The 21,674-nt window shown below is 25.8% G+C and overlaps 1 protein-coding gene across 5 annotated transcripts in view; it reads right to left on the bottom strand.

Annotated features, from left to right (window-relative positions):
- LOC112597848 (four and a half LIM domains protein 2) overlaps window positions 1-21,674 on the bottom strand; it is an 87,803-nt gene that overhangs the window by 11,124 nt on the left and 55,005 nt on the right. The window contains exon 1 of one of the 5 annotated variants that reach the window (XM_025344083.1): window positions 3,787-4,130. The exons of the other annotated variants lie outside the window; for them this stretch is intronic. Coding sequence (XP_025199868.1) covers window positions 3,787-3,956 — 170 coding nt within the window. The 5' untranslated portion in view covers window positions 3,957-4,130. Of the gene's footprint in view, window positions 1-3,786; window positions 4,131-21,674 lie in introns of those variants that run through there. 5 annotated transcript variants of the gene reach the window in all.

Below are 21,674 nucleotides of genomic sequence, written 5' to 3'. Positions count from 1 at the left end.
ATGTTTATTTTTAATAAAAATTATAATTGGACTCTAAGGTCTGTAGACTTTTTAAAGCAATGTGTAACCCTGACAAGGGGGTATTATGTTGTTCTATTTATTGGTTTTGTCGGTTTCACCTAATATTTTCGGTAACTTTGAAATGAAGTTAATGAATTCGTCGCACTTTCAATTTTCTTTTTAGAGCTTTTTAGAAAATGTCAAGAGTTGTTCAATTTACTAAAAAAATAATCAAGCCAACAAATAGGTACCTATAGGCACCACGCCCGCATAAAATATTGTCTTTTCACGCGATGGTAGAATTACTCGTACATTGGTCGTGCCGTATGACCTTTAAATTCAAATGCGACCATCGAGGTCGTGGAGTTCAAAGAATCAATTTTTATTTTCGTATAAATCGTCAAAATAACCTATGTTGTCATAAGCTAAATATGATAGATATCATAAACCTACATCTAGAAACATTCTTACCACTCTTAGTGACTCAATTAAAAAAAAAAGTGTTCTCTAACATTAGTTTGGATATTATGGACTTCATACATTCCCACATTATTTTATTTGATCGACATAATATTAATGAAAATAATTTTTCATCAATCTACTGAAGCTATGAAAATATATTCCACCTAAATTAATATTATTGATATTGGTTAGATGGCATTTTACGAGTTAAAAAATAAATCTATATAATGAATCGATATTGTTATTTTTTCAATGTTATGAAGTTACCGTTCACATCTGGTGTCGAATTAACGTGTATAAATGCACATGTAAAACTTATTATTTATAAATAATAAACCAACATCATTAATTTCAAAGAATTCTATAAAATCAATTTAACATTAGTATTTTATTTACTATTTTAACTAAAAATATTATTGAATTATTAAGTTAATTCAAACCTACACTAATGTTACCTTAACTGTCTAAAATAAATTTAAATTTAAATTTAGTAATACAAAACTGTTAGTGAAAGTTAAATTAATTGCAGATTTTTATGTCTGTAATATCAAAAATAATATCATAAGACACAATAGGAAATAATTAACATATTGATTACGTTTCTCTTTTTAGTTTAGAAAGATAATAAACCTTGGAATAATGCTATATGTATAAAATCTATTAATTTTTATTGTAAATAAGTAGAATAATTTAGTATTTAATAAAAAAGGCAAAATGAATTCAAATATTATAACACACTGATTATAAATTGATAAAATATTTAAGTTTAATTCAAAAATCTATACTAAATATCTTTTAACTTAACAAATAACCAATCTATTGTCTAATAATACGATATTTTAAATATTTATCTTGAAAATATTTGAATTTTTTTAAAAATTACTTTACTTGTATCATATTTGAGTATAATTTTTATTTTATAAAGGGATAACATAAAACATTTTAATCTTTTTTACTACCACAAAAATGTTTTTTGAAAATAAAAATCACACATTCTCGTATAGGTCATTCATACTTCGTTACATTCGGAACCTAAAAAACTACTTACTACAGACTCATTGATCTTTAGGATAAAAAAAAAAAAAATGTATTTATAATAATTTTAGTACAACATTACAAGTAAATGAATGCTATTTTTAGATTAGATGAAGCATTAATATTATTTAAAATTTTTAAATGGAGTTTATGCAAAGAAAAATAAATTCAGAAAAGTTATTACTGGAAAAGACATTGTATTGTCAATTAGTATTTAACCACGTTTATATGACCTTTACAGATATATGTCAGCAACTAGTTTTAATATGTAGCTAGTATAAAAATATTTTTAAAAAATAAACAGGAATGGCTACAAATATAGAATATTTTTTATACAAGTCAGACGTTGTTCTGATTTTAATTCTTCTAAACCAAAAATTCTGTCGCATTGTGTTATGCATTTTTATTTTATTTTTACGATCATGCGGAATATTAATAGCTAATTACTATGCACTGTTTAATGCATCACGGTCTATTTCGAATATGAAATTTATGGACCGAAACCATTTTATATTTAAACAGAGAGCGTATAATAAATGAAGAGAAAAATGTGAAAAAAATGTATTTACTTTCCACCGGCTTTTCTAACGCCTTTTACAGGAGTGAATAACCCTTTAATAATAGTTTGATATATATATACAGACATCGAACTCGAAAATATAAAATATGATTAATATGGTTGTTGAAAAATCTTAATACTTGATTACTCAATATTTAATTTTTTCACAAAAAAATCGATTATTATATTTTCATGACTGCACAGATTACATTTTATTCATTACCAGATAGATAACCAGATATGTGGCTATAATTAACGGAATAGAAGTTCCCATAAAAAGTAACCGATAATAATATTGTTTGTGTCGTTTAAAGTCATTTGTAAATCTGAGCGTGTTTACAACTTAACATAAAAAATTTACGGCTACCACATTTCAATGATAATTATATTAATTGTATACTACTCCTTTTCTAAATTAAATTACTAATATTGAAATGGTTGTCACATGCTAATTTATTACAAAGATAGTCCTGACCTAGTAGATTAATCTTATTAATACTAATTTCCAACCTAGAAAATAAATAATCATGTTTAAATTTAAATGTCAATGAAAAATGTAAGCTAGAAATTATTTTTATACACTTTAAAAATGAATAAATATCTATTAAGTAGATCGACCTTGTTTAATTAAACAATAATTATATAATGTATCATTTATCACAAAAATTTGAAATAATAAAAATTATTTTTTGTTTAAAAAACAAACATTTTTTTAATAAATATGTAATAAATGATTTTCATATTTTTGTTTATATGTATATGATAAATAATTAGTTTCTGCTGTAAAAAAACTTCGAGTATAGTACAGTTATACATGATATTTGGAAAAGACTACGTATGTATATTGTGGCGTAACTTTAGGTGGATATTTAATTTAAAAATTTTCCAACAAACGCTTTTAAATCAGTTGCATACAAAATAAATATAATAAGTTAGCAGAAATCATTTTTTTTATCAAACATATATGCAATTGATTTTAATATGCATGTTTCATTATTGTACATAATTAAACTGGTTTCAAAGAAAACATTTTTAGCAACAAGAGTAGTGTGTAAGTCATAGATTTATGGAAAAAATAGTTATATTATTTAATACAATTAATCATTAATTTATATTACTGACATAATTATATTACAATCCATAATTTGTCATAAAGATATTATTTGCTATGTAACGTGTTTAGTTTAGCACTAATACATAAATTAATTATTATTAATTGCACCTTTATTTACTCGATGTATTATCTTTCGTCACAATATACATGACAACTTTTATTCAGAATTTTTTCGCAAAAATATTACCATTTAGCCGTAATTATAAAATGTATTATAACCGGTGAAAAATTTACATTTTTAAAAACTACGATTAAGTTCCTTTGTCATTACGTTATTAAGCTGAATTATTTATTAATTTAAAATTTTTATAAATTATACGTTTATATAACGAACTATAATGTTATAATAACAATAATATAATACATTTTCTTACCAATAGTATATTTGTCAAACAAGAGGTATTTTCCGTTCATACTTAAAAGAACAGTGTTAAAATGAATGCAATAAAAAAAAAATAACCATTCAACAGGTTTACGAAAATGTAATAAAAGCATACATTTATTAAGTTATATTTTTTGAAATAAATGGATTAAACCATAAGTTAAGATGATTTTAAGTTATTATTGTTTTTTTTTTTTTTTTTTTTTAATTAGATTAGGGGGCCTCGGAAAATACCTCTTGTCATCGTGACCATTTTCTGATGGATACACGTTTTCTTTATCCAATTCTGTGATGGTAACTTCGCCCTGATCATTGCTCTCTCTCCTCTTATTTGATGAAGTAGTTTTTTTGCTTTTCCTGACTTTTCTTTCGGTGGTTGTAAATTGATATTCTACGTCTGCCATGTTAATGGAGTTTTCGAATTATAATTTTTAAATCGAAGTAAGAAATTAAACGAAAACGTTCAAAATGAGACGAACTTGCAGATAAATTAAAAAATTAAGATCAAAAGAAAATGCGAGTTTCCCAATACGTCTAGGCTGTAGCAATCACACGTTCAGACTGCGAATATAGCGTTTCGGTTGAGACGGCGTGTGCAGTGCACTGTCCTCTGCGGTGGGAGAATGTTTCCACCCGAAAATCTATTTTTAAATAAAATCCAAATGAAAACTTCGGACAGGAAACGTGGTTTATGACATTAATCTTACTAGATGATGTGTATTCTTCTTAGAATATCAAAAGACAAAAATATTATCTCCCGATCAAACATGAAAAAATTGTCTATTTAGCATTTATAGTTAAGACATAAGTTAATCAGAAAGATGATTTTATGAAAAGAGTACAAAAATTAATGCATCATGATAATATGTAATTAATCGAAATTGTCAACAAAATTATTGTAATTAACATGTATAAATAGTATTACAGGATAAAATATAATTATACCAATGAAAATAAATTATTAATCTATTGACATGAACATAATGTTATTGATGGGCGCTATAATAAGTACTATACTAAGCAGGGAGTTGTAAATAAGTACTTCTAAGTTTAAATAAAGTTTTAAGAAGACATTATGTACTTAAAAAATATAAAGTATATCCCCAAATATGATGAGAGTAAAACTCATGTTTGTTCTTTTAAAAATTATCTATAGGTACACATTATTGATGCTTTATTATTAGTATTAATATTTATATTCATATAAATATATTAAAAAACATGAATATTTAAATTCGATAAAAATGTAATCTATGTTTATCATCGTAATACAAAAACGTTTTGATATATTTAACAGTACAATAATTTTTTCAAATAATTTAATACACTTTATATTATGTTTGAAAATTCATAAGTCTTTCATTCCATAAATTTCTGATGCGTAATTTCCTTCAAAATATGTTAACTGCATACTCAAATTGTATGTTTACAAAAAATTTAAGCGACGATCAACATTATATGTTCTATACCTACAATTTTTTTTTAGCTTATAACAATTATTAGATAATGACATAGTTATATGTTGTATTTCATATTCATTGTTGTCCTTAAGCGTTAAAATAATATGTTGTAAATGTGTATAGTGATTTTTATGCTTGTTTACATTGAATCTATAGTTAACTCGGAATATTACACTCGTATAGCACTATAACAAGACAACAATCACAAGGTACAAACTCACAACTATAAAAATTAACTAACGAATAAATAATAAGTTTATATTATGTCTTTATAAATATTATTATTAATGTATACATTATTTTCACAATACGATGAACGTATCAATTTGCATTTTTATCAAATATAAGATTCGTAATATCAAAAAACGAATAACAAATTTTACACTACATTAGTTTCTTTTACACTATTTCTTAGTAAATGCCATTCGAATGAAATTTAGTGTAAATTTATTTTCATATTAATTTATTAAAAACACAAAAAGAGCAATTGTATTAAAGGGTTTTATTGCTTTAATTTTAATTATACAAATAATTAATTTTCCTTTTATTCGCACTTTGCGTCACATTTAAATAAATTTGAGGTTGTAAAGACAATATAAATGAAATAAAAGTAAATAATAAAATAAGAATTAATTAATATTAGTTAAATTAAAATTGTAATTTTAGTTTAAGTCGATAATTTGATTTCTATACATTTTAACTAATCACACTGCGTGATTTTTAAATAGTTTTTTTTTTTTTTTTTTTTTACCAGATATGTATTATGATAATGTTATACAAAGAAAGCAGTAATATTCTTATGAAAACGTATAGGAAACGAAATCAATAAATTATTGAATGAAAAATCCATCAACTGGATGAATTTCTTACGTTTAGGTATATAATATTATATATTGACAGAATACTACAAACGATACTGCACAAGTTTAATGATCGAAAGAATTATTTAATAAATATTTAATTATTACATAAACTATATTATATAAATAAATGTTTTAAGCTATCTAAATTTATATATTATATTACGTAGTTATGATATAACCAAAATAAAAACCTACGAAAAATGTTCTAAAAATATGCATATATTTATATACTGTTGTTTTTAACTACAAAAATAACAAATACTTTATATATTATATATATTTTTTATTATTATTATTTACAATCTATATTTATTTTAATGTGATAAAATAAGCAAATTGTTATTAAATTATAGAAATTGTTTTGAAATAAGTAACACAAACCAATTGAATATCATAATAACCGAAGTATTATGATATTAAAACGGTAAATACGTCTAAATATGCCAAAACGATTATTTAAAACTGCCTCTTTATTTTATACGTCATTATGTTATAAAATTTATTGTGGTTTGAATAATCTTATACATATATATAAATAATTTAAAAAAATGAATAGTTTTAATAATGCGAAATTAACCTTAAATGTTTAAAATCAATATAAAATGGAAAGTGATTTAACTTCTATAGTTTTCATAATACTTAGAAATATCGAGTACATTGCAAATATTTCACTGAAAAATGTTAACAAATTAAAATTTCAATTAATTTGGGTATTAAATAAATTATTAACAGAAAACCGATGTAAACGACAATGACGCAGTAAGGAGACATAGAAGAGGTTTTGAACGTGTGTGTTTACACAGAAACACACGTCACAATGTAACTACACATTAAACTAAATATTTCCAAAATATAATTAATATATTTTCGAAACTTTTTTCATTATATTATGGCTCATCTACATACTTAGTACTCACTAAAAAAAAATAAAATTGCTCAAAGAAATTGCTTGACGTTTTAAGCATACATTAAAATTATATAGATGCCCAACACGTTCGATAAAATACATTATTTATACATAATATTATGAATTTATGAAAATATAATATTAAGGGTGACGCTGCGTCTGTTTAGTAAATTAATAAAAAATTATCGATTAAATTACGTTTTGACTTCGCTGCGATTCGCAAGTATATATCAAATATTAATTATGAGCCAATCTGTAGCTTAATATATCTTACAAAAGTCATATATCGTTATACAAATTACCTACAAAAGTACAACAGTTGTATTATTAAACGATGATCGGTCATGCAATGAGCTCCACTAACTTTTGAGGTGGTAATAGGTTTGCAGTGGCACAATATAATTACTCGTAAAATGGTTATGTAGTTAACGGTTAATTTTGGATTCAGCGAGCTTTTAACCTAAATTTTCCTCTCTAAGAAACGCATTTACGTTTCGGTGGAATAAAAAAAATAATGTGCCAAATGTATATTATTCATCAGTAGACTATTATAATAAACAATAAAGCGTTTATGTTTTTGCCAACATTCCGTCTGTCATCTACCGAAAGACCTAAAATAAAATATAAAGTTATGGGTATTTAAATATCCGCGGATACAATTTTCATCCATCTACACCCACGAATCTCGAAATCTATTCAACGCTAAACGGCTGAACCAAGCAACTATCATCGCTAGAGTATAAGAATATATACATATTGTAAGTATATCTTAAGTATAATTGTAACTTTTTTTTTTTTTTTCTATTAAAAAAATATTTACAATCTGTATACATTATTATACAATAAGCAAATTATGAAAGGCTTAAAAAGAAAACAAAAGACATGTAGACTTGATAGAAGGAGGAGTCCGGTGACACCACTTCAAATTTAATAACTCATCAATTGGTTAGTTTAATTAAATGTTTAATAAATCTTTAGGCCAGCAACCTTTTAATCGACGTAGTGGATTGATTGCAATGGTTAAAGAACGTAGATTGGAGATAAGTGGATTTTTATGGTTAATTGTGGCTGTGTGTAGTTTTTTGTAAGATTGAGAGGCTAATTCAGGAAGAGTTGGGATTTTCAAATCATTATAAAGGGACTGATTGCTGACGAACCAAGGAGCACCTGAGAAATGTAACTTTAAATAAATTTTTTATCACAACATTTATAGCTAAGTAGATTTAAAATGTTTAAGATAAATAAAATATTGTTGTTTTCTTAAAGTAATAATTATCAAGTAAGGTAAGTACGATCTAAATATAACAATCAAATATAAACACTTATTTATTATTCTTTGAAGTCGATAAATACTTATTACGTTAAATTATTGGGACGTGAACCTATATAATATTATCTAATAGATACGTAGCAACGGATTTCTGGGTTCTACTTGAGAAATTGTTTCTATCTCTTAAAGTCAATACTCAACGGCAGATTCTGCAAACACTATATATTTATACTTTTTAATACACATTGGCGTATTTATTGCTGATAGAGGTTGATAAGTTTATCGCTGCAACACATTTGGAAATAGGACTTTCAGGCCTTGGTTTTTTTATGTATCTATAATAATTATGGTTGTATATACTTAATAACAATTTATTAATGTATTTGAAACAATAAAATTGTCACATAATTCGAACACAGATAATGTTCCTAACTCGTAAGTCATAATTAATCCATCCACACAAATGCAGGTAAGGCGTACTTTAAAATAAAATAAAAATGTTAAAAATAAATTAAAAAAGTCGAAGACCTTCTACCCTCCGTATCAAAAATAATTATACACAACTAATTTATTCTACCTAGGCTAAGTCGAAATTCAAGTACGTCACTCGTGATATGTATTACAATAATATTATTACTATGTCATCTCTGTAGTAAAGCAATAATTTTATTCTCGTTGAATATTCATTCCCGAAAAAATATTTTCAATGTATTATGGACTTCCGTGGAAACACAATTATTAAACAATATGAACAACGCGACTTCCCATTACACCTAAAACGTGAACATACACATCAGCCGCATCACTGCATTGAGGCTAACGAGATTATAATTCTATGGTTGCTGTGATATTAAATATACACATGACAATATGTAATATAGGCCATTTGGATGATTGTACACGTACAAGTACATAATAAGACAATATATAATTATAGGATGGCGATATTATTATTGACTCTAAAATAAATATGAGATTGGATTTCCGATCAAAAACAATGATTGATAATTAATAATATTTATATACGTTGATTGGGTACACATATGCGATATTCACAACAGTCTTTGTGTACGCAATATTTACACCTTGTCCGAATATCACAAGCATATAATACAGAGTGATTCACCAAACATGTTTGCCTATGTACTAATTTAAAATTGAACGAGTTGTTTTTCAGTTATTAAATTTATATTAGAATAAAAGTTCTTAAAAATATAAAACATATATAAATAATAGATATCGAATCCTACCACAAAGTACGCACTTTCACAGAGCAGGTATATTGTTATATATACACCAAATCGTTTATTATTTATCGTTTTCAATGAAAAACGCACGTTTTAAGCATTATTATAATTTTTTTATAAATTAATATTCATATCATACATGAATATAATTTGCAGTCTACGTACCAACTGCGTAGTTTGTTATATATTATTATATTATACGATTAAGCCTTTATCCAATTTATATATAATTTTAAAGACGTATCATATTGTACGAGTGGTAACAATATGTAATTTTATTATGAAGAGTAGCGAAATAGAAATAAGTTAACATTCATGATTAACTCTCTAACGGCCAACAGGTGATTTGACGTGGGTGCGACCGAGTAATAATCGTATTATTATTATTATTATTATTATTATTACGCACATCATATACGGTATTATTATAATTTAGTTTTACAAACGTTACTTTTAGCACATACACACATTGCATGCAATTAATGTGCATGGCGTTAAATTATTGTGTTGAAATGATGATTGTGTTTTAACGAGCCGTCAAGAAGCACCAATTGCGACAATCGTTTAATTATTAATAATTACTACTTAATTATAATGAGTTGGTATAGAATAATAATGTAATTAATATAATAGAAAAATAAAAATATTGTTTGTAACAATAAACGAGGATAAAAGTATAATAATATACTTTTATTATTATTCGCCTACTTCAGTACCACTGTTGTTTCTACAATCTTTATATTATATATTCGTATAATATGGCGTTATATTATCTGTATCCCCGTTAAACACTCGTGTTAACATAACGCCATAAATATTTTGAAAAACGCATAAAAAAAAGTATAACATTATATTGTGAACTGTAATAGATGTTATTTGTACATCAAAAGGGATATAAAATAATGAAATCACAAAGCTCAAAAATTATCAAAATATATTATATTAGTTTGTGATAATATACGTGCATCTGTAAGCAGATACAGAATGGTTATTATATCATACGCGTAAGAGAAAATCTCGATAAATGTAAAAATATAGTTGTTTTTAAGCTCATAATGCCTAATTCAATTTTCCCAAAATAATATCAATAATTTGTTCATGAAATTTAAAAAATCATCATACCCTTTTCCTAAAGTGTAAGACCTAGACTATTGCTGGCATGTTTGGGAAAAAAATTATACTGTATACATATAATAAAGTCCATTGCGCTAAAGAAACCAAATATACGTTGCAGACTACACTATGATAGTAATAATGCCAATAAGTGATTATTATGTACGTACAACCCTCTGGAAACGTGCCAGTCAGGGCCATATGGATATGATCGCTCTAAATACTACAGCTTACCCACGTGAAGTTTTTTACATTCACGACATCAACCGTCCACGCGGAAACGTCGGGCTATGCGCACATTATCAGCTGTTAAGCCAGTATCGTAATATATTATATCATTATAATAACTCGTATACACCATACAGCATACACTGTCAGACGTATGCAATGCAATTATTCTATGATAAAGTTTTTCTATTTTGATTATACTACGACGATACACTGCTGCAATAACTTAATATTTTAATATAATTTATTCGATGTCTCGACGTTCTTATACTTAGGTATAATACTATAATATAATATAATATACCGTTTGATTCACTAAGTGTATGATGTCCGCTATTTTTTCATTTAATAATAAATTAATTTCAAATTTGATTTTTAAAATTTTTAAATTTACTTAACTACCATATTTTAAAATTCCTGAGATTTATTGTACTATTGAAGAAGTTTCCCGTGGAGATAACTATTTATTGGATACTTAGAAAATCTTAATTTGTTAAAATTTAATTTAAGCAGTTTTAGAGTTATTTAATTTGGAAGTTTGGATTCGAAAAATATGGGGGGGGGAATATGATAATTTGAAAATTGTAATTTTTTATAATCCATTTCAAGAGCTATTATTATGAGTATAAACATTTTGATAACTGAGAAACCACTCAATTGAATTTTGAATTAAGAACATTAAAAACTTTCAAAAAAATTATCCACTAAAATGATTTACAGCTAAAAATAAGAGTCCTCATATGAAAAACAGAAGTTTGTGTCATCACAAAATACTTCTTAAGCATTCACAAAAAATTTCAGTAATTAGAATAAAATCATTGTTAAATAAAAAATGGGGATGAACATGTTTGATGAACCATGATGCATAAATTACACAAAGAATGTGTACGACAACCTTCAAGAAAAAATTACGTCAGTTCCACATCTTTGGTCGTTTATCCAGTACGAGATTAGTGATCATTTCGGGCGTATATCGATTGCGCCGAAATGACCTATTTACCTGTAAAAATCTATTGATTCCGTCGACTATCGACTCCACCAAACTTTTTTATATATTATTGATTCTGCCGGCTATCGATTTCGCCGAAGATTTTTATTTATTGATTCCGTCGGTTAATATTTTTAAATTATTTATTTTAATAAAAACAAAATATAAAAGGCTTAAAATAATATAAAATTAATTTTTAATTCACTTAACAGTACTCGTAGTCGTAGAGCATTACATGAACAAATAACTTGAACTTTAAATTCTCCAACTATACCAAACATCTTAAACTCCTAACATATTATTATATAATGTACATAGTTTTCGCATATTATCACATTAGTTTTCATATATCTTAATCAATATAATTTATAAAATTGTATCAAAAAGATACATATTTTAATACACGTAGGTACATCGGTATTATTAGAAATAAAAGTCAATATTGTACAATATGTTTTGTGTTAAAATAATCAACATTTAGTGACAGTTGTAGTTTTATTCGCGTCTTGCATTATACATACACCTTGTGTTAAAAATTAATTTTAAAATCGTCATTAATGAAAGAAAAAGTTAGTTAATATTATATAAAAGTTTTAAATTTTGTAATAAAGCTTATATAAAATATTTAGACGCCTATAAATGGCAACGTGTCGATAAAAAGTGCACTACAAAAATTTTTATTGGTCGTGACATTAAAATGATCGTAAAACATGAGAGCTTACATAATCACAAAAATAAACCCGAATGTGTTAGAAATAAAAAAATTTTCAAATTAATTAAAAAAAAATATGTGAAGATGAATTGGAAAGACCGTCAAAAATTATCAACAAAGAAATCCAAAAATATCCCGACAATCTAAATAATTTACTGGTACTAATGTAAATAATATATATCAATGTTTGTACTGGACTCGTCGATTTTCTTATCCAAAGTTACCAAAAAAACTGAAAAAACATTTCTGAACTCATCGAAGTAATTAAAAATTGGAAGGTTACAACAATAGAAAATGAAGATTTTTACTCGATATAGACTTTACAAACAATATTTTATTTTACTCTATAATTTCAAATTTTAAATTATTTTGTTCATGTGATAAAATATTTGTAAATGATACATTCTATGCCCTAAATATTTTTGTCAACTATTTACAATCCACTTTTTTAAAAATGGACATTATGTTCAATTATCGTTATTTTTACTGCCGAGCAAATGTGCAAATACATAAGTAAGTTTATTGAAGATTTTATGTCAGTCTTACTTGATGACCGAAGGTTAAAGAATTCTGCGATTATATAAGTGATAATTATACTGATGAAACATTAAAATTTAATCCAAAAATATAGCCATTTTTTTCATTTTTTTCCGAATGAACTACAAACAGTTGGAAATTGTGCCATTCGAAACTTAATACTCAATTCAACAAAGTACATCCTAATATATTTTTGTATTCACATGTATATTAAATTTAAAAACTCAAATTGATACATATATAATAATAAGAGGGCTCGATAATAATAAAATAAGTAAAAATAAAAACTATGAACAAAAAATATATAGAAACAACTTTTTATAACTATTTAAATAAAAAAATTGATAAATTTAAGTATATAAAATTTGTATCAAAGCACTATTCTGAAAAATAAATCAATTAATATTATTATTATATTTTAATTATTATTTAGTATTATTTATTTTATTTTATTTTAACTATATTATATTATTTTGCTTTTTTGCGTTAACTAAATAAATTGTAAAACATATTATTTATTATTTTAATACATTTTACTTACGAGAATATTTGAATTGTTTTTTGAAATATTTATATTTAAATTTAAAAAAATCATGGTAAACTGGATGTATCTTATACCTATACTATTAACTGAAAAAAATACAGTCAGTGGAATCAACATAAACAAATATCCAGCGAAATGATAGCCGGCGGAATCAATATAAACAAATATCGGACGGAATCGATAAAACCCCATCATTTCATTTTTGATTACTTACCTGTTATAGGCTATGATAGGAAAGTATAACCTTAGGACTTATGATCTTTTTCCATCCCTGTTACGCGGTTTACGTCTAGTAAAATCTAACGGTTTATCATGTACACTGCCCTGTCGATTTCATTTTAAATTGCACTATATGGGAAATTATTCATTTACAATAAATGTTTATTTATATATAATTTAACTAATGATAAGTAGTATCAATGATTGACGGGAAATATTTAAGAGAACGTAGTTATACCGAAAAAATGTAGTGATAATAGTAAAAGTTCGTTAAAAGTAATACGATAATAAATAATAAGATAGTTTTTATATAGGTGATAAATTTAATAGATACAATTTATAACGATCAAAATCACAAATATTCAAAATGGATAAATACCCATAATCTATATGATTTATACTTATAAAATATTAAATGAATATAATATTATGTGATTAATGTAAATATTTAAACACCAATTCATAATATGTTTATACAACGTTTTTATTTTTAAAATACGGTGTAAACAAAAATATAGTATGGTTCGTTGACCGCTGATATTGTATACACTGATATCTATATTAATTCCAGTAAACATATTTAAAAAACGTATTTAACTGTTATAATTTATAAGACTATAGTTTTTTATACATGATATTTTAATATTTTAACATGATACTAAAACTATAAAAATTTATTTAATAGTTTTAGTAGCTTATTGCTTTTTATTAAGAACCAACACAATATGTTTATATAATTTTGGTATTTTAAAAGGTGTACATGTTTAAAAATATAAACCAAAATTAATTTAGCACTATTGATACATATACCTAAAATACCTAAAATATGTAAATATAATAAGTGTTTATATTTAAATATACATATTTACCTACATTAAATATAAGGGGATATGAGTATTTGGCATATTTTGGGAACTGGCCAAAAATATCATTTATATTTAAAGAATAATAAAAAAACGAGAGTTAATACTTTAGCTAAAGGCATAAATTCCACAAATTTTAATCTCTTTGAGACAGCTACACATAAAAATGATTATACTTATAAAGGCTCATGTATGTGTAATATAATATTTAACAAACGGAAAGTATTTTGTTTATGATAAAGACATCACCTTCGAACATTTTCAATGTGCATCATACGGAGTATTAAAATACATTTAGTTTAAAGGTGTTCTCCAAATCACACAATATTTATTTTCAAATACCTTAATTATTATAACATCAAACTTTAACAAATACTTATTTAACTGCTCATGGAAATATTTTACACATACTTTTTAAAGTATGTGGTTTTTTTAGTCAAAATTTGAATTTATATCGCAGTTTGGAATATAACAAATGCAATGAAAATAAACATATTCTTCAATGATCACACGTCCGGTCATGTATTTCGTTATATATGAAATGAGAACTTGACGGGTTAAAAAACTTCCTCGATTTATCAAAATAACATTATATCGGAACAAGTAGTTTTGTCAACACTAATATACTACGAGTTTGATCCTGAAACTAAATTCCCACGAGAATAATAAGAATATTATATTTTACCAACATATGCCACCATAAAAGGTACCTAAATCTCTTATATAATATTAAAAAAGCAATTCTTGTAACTACGGAATTATTTGTTTACGCGGCGCTTAAATATTACATAATTTCGTATTATACTTGTTTATAATCGAATCGCTATTTAACTATTATATAATACTATAAGTAGTTGTTTTGACAGTCTTTAACGAAAAACCTTTACAGTTTACACACATTGTTTATGTCGACTCATTTTACATTGAGCGCTTATGGAATAGACAGAAAGTATCATTCTAACAACAATTTGAATAATAATATTTTTTGTTGCAAAAGTTATTTTTTACGGTAACACATATTAAACAAATACCGTATATAATATTAAGTTGTGATTGATTCGGTGGAACGAAATTAAATCTTTAATAGTTAACGGACATTATGTGTGTTTCGATATATTTTACTTGCTGTCAGCAATTTTAAATATAATCGTTTTCTTATTTGTATTGTATTATACTTTATACACTATTTCTATACCTAAATTATTAAGTATTTACCGTAACTAATTATTGTTGTTAAACAATTTTCGTAATAAATAACATATTATTTTATGTCTTATTATAATAGTAAAATTCAAATTTTTTTTCGGTTTATTATGGTTTATTTTTGGATCCATTCGTTGGCACTCAGTTTAATTAATGCGGTCGGACCAAATAATACTGGAAACATAAACTAAAAATAACCGATCCTCCTCCCCCTATATTGAGTCGGTGAGACAATGTTTGGCAGAATATTTAGCGTGGTGCCGTGTGCACTTGTGGTGACGAAATGGTTGATATTTTTCACCGTTTTTCTTTCATAAATTCAGCGAATACATCATTCAGTAAATATATTATTTTAATTTTCTATTTTTAAAATTTATTACGTATATTGACGATAGTGATGTTAACGTCCCTACATCGAGAAATTTGTAATTTACACTATCTAAATGTACAGTCAATTAAACGATAAAAAAAGGTAAAACTTATCTAAATGTTTAAATAAAATAAAAATATATCGATATAAAAAATGGGTATTACTTTATTTTTAAATTTTATGTATTTTATACACCTTGAATCTAAAAAAGTAAAATGTATTTTCGATTTAACTCATAATTTTTGAGTTCAATAATAATGTCTTAATTACTAAAAAAACATAAGGAAAGATTAACAATTCTAATAACAACGTTAATAAATTACAATATCTTTATGTATGGGGTGTCACAATATTCATTTTAGATTAAATATTACGCATTTCAATTTACAAATAGATATTATTATTTTATCCTTGAGTACGATTTAAATTCAATGTTGGTCTCTTAAAATACACCATATTATTAAATACTTTAAAAAGGCGTGATAATTTAAATTGCATAAAATAGTCAAATAAGTCAAATAATACTGTCACCTATTATTATTCGACTTATTACAGTACGATGCTTACTATGGAATTATCACAATAATGTGTATACACCGTGAAAGAAACGTCATTATATCGTAGGTAATGTCCGTGTCGTGTTGTGAAGGACTAATAAAACAAACAGTTAAAATTTCGGATTTTCCGATTAGTTAATAATTACTAACTTAATAAACATTATATCGTTGAAATATATAAGTACACATATCAAACGAATTCGCTTATTTTTATTTTAATCAAAGACTTACGTTAATAGTAAAAAAAAAAAATATCATAGGTAGTAAATAGTGAAAACAAACGTACATAATACTCGTTATTCTAGTCCGTAGTTATTGTACGTGTATGGAATTTACACAATATATATATATATATACATCATGTGGCTCATTATGTATACATGGCTCCATATTAAGTATACTATTTTTACTCTATAATAAATTAAAAATATATTCCATAGGTATACTATTTAATATTTTCTGCAGCTAAGGCGTCACATGAACATAATATAGCGTAGTACATACCTATAATTGTTATAAAACGATATTTGAATATTTTAAGATGTATACACCATACATCCATATAGATATTGGAAGAGTGTATAGATATTTATCAATGTCATGTAATGTACATTGTACAACAGACAAAGAGCGTTATCTACAGATTTATAGAACGAAATGACTGTGCAACAGAATAAAAAAAAAACCGTCTATAGTCAACTACTAAACGCTGCTGGAAAAAACAACATAAACATATTATGTCGTAAACACACTCTATAGTCACTCAAATTGAACTTAATGTTACTAACTTAACAACGATATATTATATTCAACTGATTCGCTTCTTATTACAATAATTTTCCCCACCCGAAATACGTACATCTACACAAAAAACAACGAGAGCCAATCTGAAATAAGATGTTTATTAAAGTTGATCAAAGTTGTAATAGATAGATATCAAAGTATACCATTACCAAATCTTTAGATGACTTTCTTTAATTTAAAATATTAATTTTATCAAGAATAAAATATCCTCTAGTTAGGCTAATGAGATATCTCAATTCCAGCCCTCGGTTATTAATACACTACTTTATTTTATTGTATTTCATAATATCATAGTTGTTTATTTAATATTATAGCTAGGTACTTAATTTTAAAATACACTTATAATCAAAATGGAACCTAAAATATTATTCAAAGCCGAAAGAATATTGATTTAAACCTTTTCGATAAAATAAAAAGTACTAAAAATTGTATGCATTGTTTAATACACACTAACGTAGGACAATAGGTCTTAGCCGACTTAGCCCTTGATTAATGACACGTTTTGATTGTATTCTTGTATTTATGCAATACCTACGCATATTTTATAAACACGAATTTGTTTTAAAATGTGCACACTTTTGCGCTTTTCAGTATGTAATTTGACATAGTTTATTACTGTATCAATATTCATCCTTCGCGAACCTTACAATAAACAATAATACTCGCAGCTCGCCGCTAATTGGTGCATATCTGTAGCAGTCGCCACGAGTCCAACAAATAATTGCGCAGGCGTGCACTTGGAACACAAATGGTCTGTGATCAAGGGTGCCAAAGACATTGATCTAGGCGTATAACGTCGAGTCTTTAAATATCCGTTTGTATTTCGTTCCATTAAATTCCTGCGCATATATATTATATTATAATTTGATGACCATGATAACGTACACACGCTTGACTTTGCAAATCTCATCTTGGCATATAAATTCAGAAACGGAGATTGGCAACGGTCTGGAGCACATGGCCAATTCATATATTATAGCCAATTATTTTATAACGATGATAATGCTCTTTCGTGAATAAAATACTTAACACAGAAAAATTCCAAGCAAATAAATTACATGGACTACGCTCGAGTTTGGGCGTATTATTGTGCCGTCAGGATAAATTGCAAAACGCGGTGCGCGGGTAAAACCGAGTAAATTAAAAATCACCATTTTCAAAAAACGAAGATAGAAAGTCTCATTCCTATAATATTATAACTGGCAGTAATAGATTTTTTATTCTTTATACGGCTAATTTAAGAAGACGCTTTAGGCTCACAACGGACGGAGTAGGTACTGCGCATAGCGAATTGCCGTTCAGCAGAACCAATAGGTTTATTAGTTTAAGCAATTTATTTACTCTCGATGTTGAAGTTAACAGCACACAATTGTCTCTACTGAATTGTCCTTGTTGTATGTTTATAAGATGGAAAAACACATGCGGATATGGTGTCTTTTCTAAAATGCAAGAAATTATTCAACAGCTGTTTATATTTTTGTAATAGAACATAAAATATGTGTGAAATATTGTTTCTACTTCTAAAATAATCTAAAAAAGATAAACAATTAACTTAATTATTTTTTAACCGGAAATCGTGAAATTTTATTACGAAAAATGTTTGAACTTAAAAATAACTATGTCGTCACCGAATTATAAATTCTCATTCGTACGAATAAACCCATAATTCATATGATAATCAGATTTGTTATGACAATTCTAAAAAATTTTTACCGGCCAATAAAATCATTAATTTTATTACCCCTTGTAGTTTTGTAGTTATTAAGATTTACTGTTGTAAATAATGTATGAAGCCAAAATTTCAATTTTATTATTAAAATGATTATAGGTACATTTTCATAAAAACATCATACACATATAATATGTGTTATTATAGTAAATATTAATGTAATCACAAAAAAAAAACCTAAAATAATAATGTTCTATAATATTATGCGACTATAACGTACTAATAATACAGATATATGGAATTAATCGAGAAAAATATTTTGTTATAGGGCTAAAAGACAGTTTATAATTATTATGTGACGACATTTTGGTCTTCGGACACGATAAAATTTCGTTACAGTTATAATATGTTTACGCCGTGTGCAAGTTTTATTTACAGTGTCTCGGCCTGGCCAAGGCCAACGCCGCGTCCGTCGTCGCCACCGCCGCTGGGAACACAGCAGTCGCATATTATTAAGTCTCGCCTGAATCGCCTGATCATCTGGCACCCCTTGACTTGGATTAAAATATGATTTATACACCGTCGAGACGTGAATTACCTCTAATCTCGTACACTTCGACGTTCAAATGTCAAATCACACGTATAGCATTATGTCTTGGCAATGGGTCCAGCAGTTCGGTTGCACGACAACTAACTGTGCGTGTGTGTGCTCACGATTGCAGTAATTAATAAACAAACATCTCGTGCGATGACGGTTCATTTTGTTTTATTTCTAAATCACGCACTTGTCTACTTATTGACATATTATTATGATAGATGACGACTACCACACTATAGTACAATGCGATTTTTTTTTTTTTTTTAAGAGAACGTTTCATGGGTTTTTATTGAGGCTTTTAATATATTTATAAATATAAGTGATTTTCATCATTTTATTGTTAACCAATAATTTAAAGATTTTTACAAATGGTGGAAGTCCCACGTTATTGCCTTTTAACTTAGATTGTTGAATAATGATTACGAAACTATATAATATAATAGTCGATTGATAAAATAAAAACTGCAACTAGTTGATTTATACTTAACTTTCTTTTTACCGTTTTTAAGCTGCGTACAAGTTGACTCTCAAATACCTGTTTACATAAATTTAGATCGGTGAATTGATTCTGAGATAATTAATAAGTATTTACTACGTAGGTATGAGTTAATTATTTTTTTGTTATATATGTCAGTAGTGGAAAATTAGTTAAAAGAACTATTTATAAAGGACCATATTATTTAATAAAAACTAAAAAATAAAACTGTTTGAAAACTTTTTAGCCAACCTCTTCGTGGTGTTTTGGGTTATACTATCAGGCTTAAGTTCGGGAATCAACTATATGTGTCCTAGATGCTAGGAATCAATTGATGTGTCTCTCTAATTAACTCGGGAATCAACTCATCCACAAATTAATTAATTAATATGAAATTCAAAAAATATTATATTTCGAAAAAGAATTAATTTATGGACTATACAATTAATATATTAAATTAAGTATTTATTTTCCAATATTGAAGAAACAAATTAACGGAAGTTCACAAGCGTGTTCTTTCCAGACACTGGATATTAGAGCATATTGAGTGATTTTAATTAATCTAAATTATTTTTATTTAAAAATTATACAACTCATGCGTATGATTTGATTGAAATAATTTTATAATACTACTAAAAATTGCTATATTAAACAATCTATTAGTTAATATAGGTATTTAATAAATAGATACAAAACAAGTTTAAAATCTAAGCTTATTGTAGACTTGGATACCTACAAAATAAACTATTAATTATAAATTATAATGAAACCTGGTTATGTATATATAAAAAAAATTAACAATAAACCAGTTTGTAAAACCCTGAAAATCAATTCATTCATTAGAATATCGTAATTGAATAAAGTTCCGAGGACATAAAAAAAAACAAATTTTTAATTATTAATCAAATAATAAATAATAATTTTTTCAAGTCCAAAATAATTAAAATCATGATGTTGTGTAATAAATATGGCACAAAAGTATTCATTTTACTTAGCACATATTCTTATAAACAGTGACCCTATGGTGACTACCCACACGGGTATGTCAATTTATTATTATTATCTATATAATTAAGTAAGAATTATTTTATCTATTAGAAGTACATTATTATTAAAGCAATAATTATAAAATAAAATATTTAGGATAGAAATGATTAACTGTACACTTTGACACAATATAAAATTAATTATTACATTATTAGGTACTTCAATAATTATACCTTAATGGCATTTTCAAAATGTATCTAAACTAAGTTCAACGCAGCCATGGTATTAAATTATTATAATACAATATTTATTTGTAAACTTTTAGCCGTCATTGACGATAGTACGATTTATTTTAAATTATTGGTTAGAAATATATAGCAGCAACTGGATAAGTAATTCCATTATATTATCCAAAATTAATTATTTTTTAACGCTTTTGAAAATCTTGAAAAATATGTCGACAAACAGCATACCAATTACTGTATGGTTAATTGATATAAATTTTATC

This window comes from Melanaphis sacchari, unplaced genomic scaffold (genome assembly GCF_002803265.2).
Source record: "Melanaphis sacchari strain LSU unplaced genomic scaffold, SCAv2.0 Contig43_pilon_pilon, whole genome shotgun sequence".
Taxonomy (NCBI): Eukaryota; Metazoa; Arthropoda; class Insecta; order Hemiptera; family Aphididae; genus Melanaphis; species Melanaphis sacchari.
Note: the sequence above shows the minus strand (reverse complement) of the source record. Positions and strands in the feature narration are given on the sequence as shown.